The sequence below is a fragment of the Bradysia coprophila genome (assembly GCF_014529535.1).
Source record: "Bradysia coprophila strain Holo2 chromosome X unlocalized genomic scaffold, BU_Bcop_v1 contig_45, whole genome shotgun sequence".
NCBI classification, from domain to species: domain Eukaryota; kingdom Metazoa; phylum Arthropoda; class Insecta; order Diptera; family Sciaridae; genus Bradysia; species Bradysia coprophila.
Genome location: NW_023503339.1, coordinates 380,116 through 386,387, shown reverse-complemented (window position 1 = coordinate 386,387; position 6,272 = coordinate 380,116). Strand labels below are relative to the sequence as shown.

At 34.9% G+C, this 6,272-nt stretch overlaps 1 protein-coding gene across 1 annotated transcript; it reads right to left on the bottom strand.

The window, feature by feature from the left end:
• Window positions 1-3,599: 3,599 nt before the first annotated feature.
• Window positions 3,600-5,263, bottom strand: LOC119070108. The gene is made up of 2 exons (XM_037174422.1): window positions 5,137-5,263; window positions 3,600-5,077 (listed from the first exon to the last, which is right to left on the bottom strand). Exon 2 carries the CDS (start codon window positions 5,074-5,076, stop codon window positions 3,715-3,717), a length of 1,362 nt encoding a protein of 453 aa, XP_037030317.1. The 5' UTR covers window position 5,077; window positions 5,137-5,263; the 3' UTR covers window positions 3,600-3,714.
• Window positions 5,264-6,272: the final 1,009 nt, after the last annotated feature.

The following is a 6,272-nucleotide window of genomic DNA, read 5'->3' as shown; positions in this document are numbered from 1 at the left end:
GTGTAGCGGGGTAAAATAATTTTTTTTCTATTTTTTTTCCTTCTTCTGCATCTACATATACATTTTATAATGTAAGGGTGGTTTTGAAAAAAAATCAACAAATAGGTAGATATATATTTTCTCATATACAAAATACCCATTAGGGAAGCATTTTGCTGTTGATTGAAAATTAATCGTTGCCATAAGATGGATTTCGAAAAATATATCTCGAAGAAAAAAAAACACAACTTTAAAACAAATAGCTCTAAAGATGAAATTATGTTGATTGATTGATGAAAATTCGACCTCAAAAACATTTTCGTAGTTTCGTCTGGTAAAGTTGAGATATGTAAAATTAAGTAAATATTTGAAACTAACTTCATATTTTCTTTAGTTTAAATACATCTTCAAAAGATATACTCTCTCGCTCTCTCCATCTCTTTCTCTCTTTGTTTTTTCCATATGAACATTATTTATCTGCCATTGGGATCGAACAAATGAAGAACAACAGGAGCGGTGCGATACTATACTATAAACGTGTGAAGTGCATTTTTCACTAAATTTCAATATATTTTCCTATACACATTTCTGATTGTAAGTAGCGCCTATTTTCTAAAATTCTTCAAAATTTTCGAAATTACTAATTCGAAAATTTCCATCAAGTCTCTAGACAAGAATAATTTAACGAAAATAGGTCATGATTCTAAGAGACCGCACCATAGATAATTTTCATGACTTTGTAAACGTCAGACACGATCCCAACTGTCAGACATGTCGAAAAATATCGAATGAATTGAACGAACGATTTTCATAGAGTGTTCCAGTTCGAATATTCGAACAACTTTCAAAAATGGATGCTGTGGTACGCAGCTGTCCAAAACCAAAACAAAGCAAAAAAGGACAAAATAAAATTTTTGTTTTGGGTGTTTTTATGTTATTGATTATTTGTAAAATCAATTAAATTTTATTATTTGATGATGATAGTGTTCATAAATAACAGGAAAACACTCAAAACAAAAATTTTATTTCTTCCACTTTTGCTTTATTTTGGTTTTTGACAGCTGCGTACCACGGCATCCATTTTTGAAAGCTGCTCCAATATTCGAACTGGAACACTCTATAAAAATCAGTAAATTGAACGCAGTTAACGTCAATTGATTGAGGTTAAGGACTACTTGACGAAAAATTAAGTGGGGTTACGTTGACAAGTACCGTTTAATGAAAATGATCTATGCATCGTGCTGTCCAGAGAAACAAATTAGTTCGATTTTTATTAAGTTATTTGAGGAGGCAAGGAGGAGGAGACAAATATAAACGGCAGCTAAATAACGTGCCGACCATGGCGTGACTTCTATTATTTGAATTAATGCGTGTTTCCAGAACCTCATTTTTTTAGCGCCCTAAATGATGAATGTTGTGTACTGTTCGGTAAGTAACGTCAACAGTCAACACTTATCAACTTAACTAATTGTCCGAACTCACTATAAAATATGACCCTGAGCACTGTTCTTAGCAATAACAAAGAAAATATTCAGAAGGTTATAAACAATCTTGAACGGTATCTCTTATCCCTGTCTACTACAAATAAGATGTGAGGGGAAAAGGAATTTTCAACTAGGAAACTGGTCTGAGGATTTTCAATGATTTCTGAGGTTTTCCATTGATTATTAAGATTTTTTTTGTTTTTGAGGATTTTTCTGATTTTCTAATGGTTTCTTAGTTTTCTGAGGATTTTCATCGATTTTGAAGATTTTCTAATTTTCCAAAAGTTTCAAAATATTTTCTAGTGATTTTTTTTTTTGTTGAAAGAGGTTCATGTAGTTTAAATTTCAGTAAATGTTTTCATAGACGAATCCTAACAACATACTCACCACCAGTTTTTAAAAACTACCGTGCATAGTCGGTTAACTTAAACCACTAGAACACTGGTTCATATAAAAGTATATGTAAATATACACTAAAATGCACTTATATCGATGGCGTGGCGATTCCATTGAAGATAGTGTATATCTCCACTATTCATCCTCATTATAATATGTGTATCATAGCATCGCATGCTCACACAGAAAATTGTAAACCATTTCAATGGCATCTGTACCACCTGTCATTTAACTTAAAAACGATTAATATTATATTCATAAATCAAATTACATAAATGATAAATTACAAGAAATGCATTTAAAATCCGAAACAAATTGCATGAGTGTTTATTATAAGAATTCAAAGAAGATATGAAGCAGAAGAATAAGAAAAAAAAAATAATAAGAAAACAGAAAAACGTGTTCCATTTTTCATTTGGATCACATACTTTCAATTGATTAATGGTGGCAAAAGATGACTTATGTGCTATTCTGATAATGATTGAAGAGTTGACTTTGTTTATGTGAAACGAAAACGTAATGCGCCTTGGATATAATATAATAAGTATACAGTTTAGGTAGGTAGGCATCACATAGTACGACACGACGTCGCAACACACTACTTATTTTATTGAAATGATGAGAGGGGATTAAGACGATCGTTAAAGATACAAATTAAAAATCTTGAGACACAAATATTTCGACTATTTTTCAACATTTGCGGCTTTTTGAGACAGATGACTGCTGGTTTAAAGAATATCTGTATGATTGAAAAATAAGTTTTAAAAAATCCAATAATATTTAAAACGACAAGATTATAAATGTCAGGACTTGATTAATATTGGAAAATCTCGCTAATATTTTCAAAAGTTTTCCTCCAAAAATCAAGTATCTCAAAATTCACCTCAATGCAATTTGTAACGGATTTTAACGGCTGGATATCCTAGGTTTTTGAGCATATTTCATAGAATCAGATGTTCTTATCAAAGAATTGCCGAAAAAAGCTTGTTTCTTAACTCGTTTTCTACCCTGTTGCCGAGCATCAACGATTATACTTTACCACGATTTAGTAAAGAAAACCGACACGAGCGGTTCACTTTTCCTATGTCAAAATATAAAGACCTAGTTAAGTTTCTCGAATGAATTTGAGCTCTCTTGCCAAAATCTGTGTCTTTACTTTTTCGTGATTTTACCTCTGAAATATTTTCAATGAACAATCAAATGTATCACAAACGCACTTCAAGCATGAGTGGTACTCTAAATAGAGTACTGAAATTGAACAGTGTATCGTACAAACGCAAAACACTGTAAAACCATTTTTATGAAAAATAGAGCACTCTATGCAGCTGACCGCTATGAACACTCATGCTTGAAGTGCGTTGGTATTTCGCATAAGAAATTGACAACTGACAGTGTCTAAATGGAAAATAGATGAAATCGATGGAAGTGGATTCTTTCGTTGTATTTTTTAAACTTCGTGATATCGAGAACAGAGGTTTTTCGCAAGATGATTTCCATTTTATTTTTTCGCACCTGTGCGTTGTCGCCTGAGGCTCAGTCATAACACAAAGTAAACAAGTGTTAAGCATAATTCCGTAAACGGCTGCTAACTACAGTTTGAGATTTGATCATCTAAATGTACATTACGAGTGCTGGAAGTAACAACAAGTCAGTTATCCCTTTAACGTAGCAAGATGGCTTTCAATTTCATAAGGAAATAATTTGGCTCGTTCGACGGTGTCGGAAAATATAACGCAGATCTTAGCGATAAACTTCTCAGAATTTATTTTGTAATTAAAGAAACAAAAAACTAAACATTGATAATGAACGTGTTACATCATTGTTGCGCTTCAACTAGAAAGCGTACACCAATTTTCTAAGTGATCAACTTCTTTTGAAACGAATAGCCAAACAATAGCCGACGCACATCCCACTGAACTCCATCATCATCTGTGTATTCAGTGACACCTCCAAAGATATTGTTAAGCGCTTCGGAACCGTAATCGGAAGGATGTAGTAGCAAGCATATTTTTGTTAGATTCCGGTTGTTCAGGATCAGTTGCTCTACGCCGTATTTCGTCCAAACTGTTCTAGCTAATTGTTCGCTAGTCAGAAAGGTAGCTGCATCGTCCATTGGATATTCCAGGCGTAAAACTTTCAAATTCTTAAATTGAGCGATGCTTTGATTAAAGCGAGTGGCATTGGAATCGAATGTAGATAGCTTCAACACTTCAATTGAATCGCTCAGAAATGACATGAATCCCACGTCAGCATTGTGGTACTCCAAGAAACTGTAGAACTTCAGTTCTTTTAAATTCTTGAATCCAATCGGATACTTGTCCGGTTTTATGAGCCCGAATCCCACATTCGGGAGATACCGTATTGAAACGCGATTAATTTCCAGGCGTTTTAGCATCGGCAATGATTCATCCAAGCATCGAATAAATCCGATGCTAATATTCCATGATCGTTCCGAGTCGATCAATTCATATTCGTCAACGCGAATACTAAGACTTTCTATTTGCCGATTCAATCGGACAAACTTCTTCAGTGCCTTTTCGGTGAAAAACTTTCCAGCAACTTCCTCTGTGACTTCGAATGAATTCACTGATGGTATGGACTGTATAATTGCTTTCGAATATGGACAAGCATTCCTCACGTTACGATAATGAATTTTGAGACGATGAAGGTTTGGGAACTGATTACTCAAATTGCTCAAAAACGATTGCATCTTTTGTAGACCACTGACGTACAGCAATGACTTTTTTATAACATACGCGCCCACATGTTCCAATTCCAGCTCGAGCAAATTTTCATCACAATTTGCAGCAATAGCATCCAGTAAGCCATCAATCTTGTTCAACTTAAACCGTATGCGCAGCTTCGAAATCAAATGGCCAAAATGATTCGAAATGTTTACCGAAAACTTTAAGCTCTTCATGCTGAGGTTCATTTTAGACCACTTATCGAGATTCGACAGAATCACCAATTGCGTGCCACAGTATTTTCGCTTAAACACTTGTTCGCACGCATACTTGAAACGAGAATTCGTTTTAATGGTATTCAGCAGATCACTGGAATCCAAATACATGAAAATTTCCTGCAGGCAATCGTCGTTCAGGCTCAGGACACTAGTCAAAGTATGATCTTCTGAAGATTTTGGATCGCCGGATGGACGGACTTTACGACGTTTTACCGCCATATGGGTCATTGCCGTTTTGATCTTTCGTTTCACCATTCTGCGAGTAGATCAAACAAAAGTATAGAAGAAAAATCGGATCTGATATTGAGCACTTACATTTTTCTCCGATTTTATTTTCACTGTAGTACACAGAAAATAGTCACGACTGGACAAATATTACATAATCATAACGCACTCGATGGTCGGATGACGTTTGACATGAATGCAACAGCAGATGCTATTATCAAACTTTGAAACCTTGACACGATGTGTTTTTTTTTTGGTATAGATGGCATCATTGAACTTCCACTGTTGAAGCATTCATTTTCAAAAATAAATTTACAATAAATTTTTCAGACAATGTTTTCCGACATTTGAAGTCTGCGTGTGTAAGAATACAATATTTGGACTGCGGTTGAAGAATGAACTTGATCTATTCAGACGTTCCAAGATAAGTTTGGCAAAATGTATCCGATTTTGACAGGGAGGTTTTTTCATAGACATAGATTAAGTGCTGGAAGGCGCAACCGTGAACTTAAACATTGTTAGGTCACAGCAAGAACACTCAGCGGTGTGACCATATTAGCAGCAAATAAGTTTTTTTCTAAAGAAACGAGCCATCAGAACAGTCGGAGCGTTTGCGGCGACTGAGCCCCGTACAAACGCGTATATCTATTGCGTGCGTGACCCTAGTGCGTTTGTCACCCTACTTTGACCGTAAGCCTATTGCGCCGGTTAATGTAGTTAAAGTAAAATTATTATGTAATATGTACATCTTACAAATTGCGCATAGCGCAATTACGAAGCCCCGTACGACGTTCCTTTCAAATGAAACAAAAATTTCAAATCGCCCTAAAATTTTATTTTTTTGAAGGGCCTAGCATCGGCCTCAGTCCGAGGACCCAAATTTAAAATTTTTTTCAACTACATTCTATTCGGCCTTTGATTACCTTCCAAATGAAACAAAAATTACGAAAAACGGATGAAATTTGCTCGAGTTATATGTAAAATACACATAGGGCCCTAGTATCGGCCTCAGTCCGAGGACCCAAATTTAAAATTTTTTTCAACTACATTCTATTCGGCCTTTGATTACCTTCCAAATGAAACAAAAATTACGAAAAACGGATGAAATTTGCTCGAGTTATATGTAAAATACACATAGGGCCCTAGTAGTGGCCTTAGTCCAAGGACCCAAATTTAATTTTTTTTCAACAACATTCTATTCGGCCTTTGATTACCTTCCAAATGAA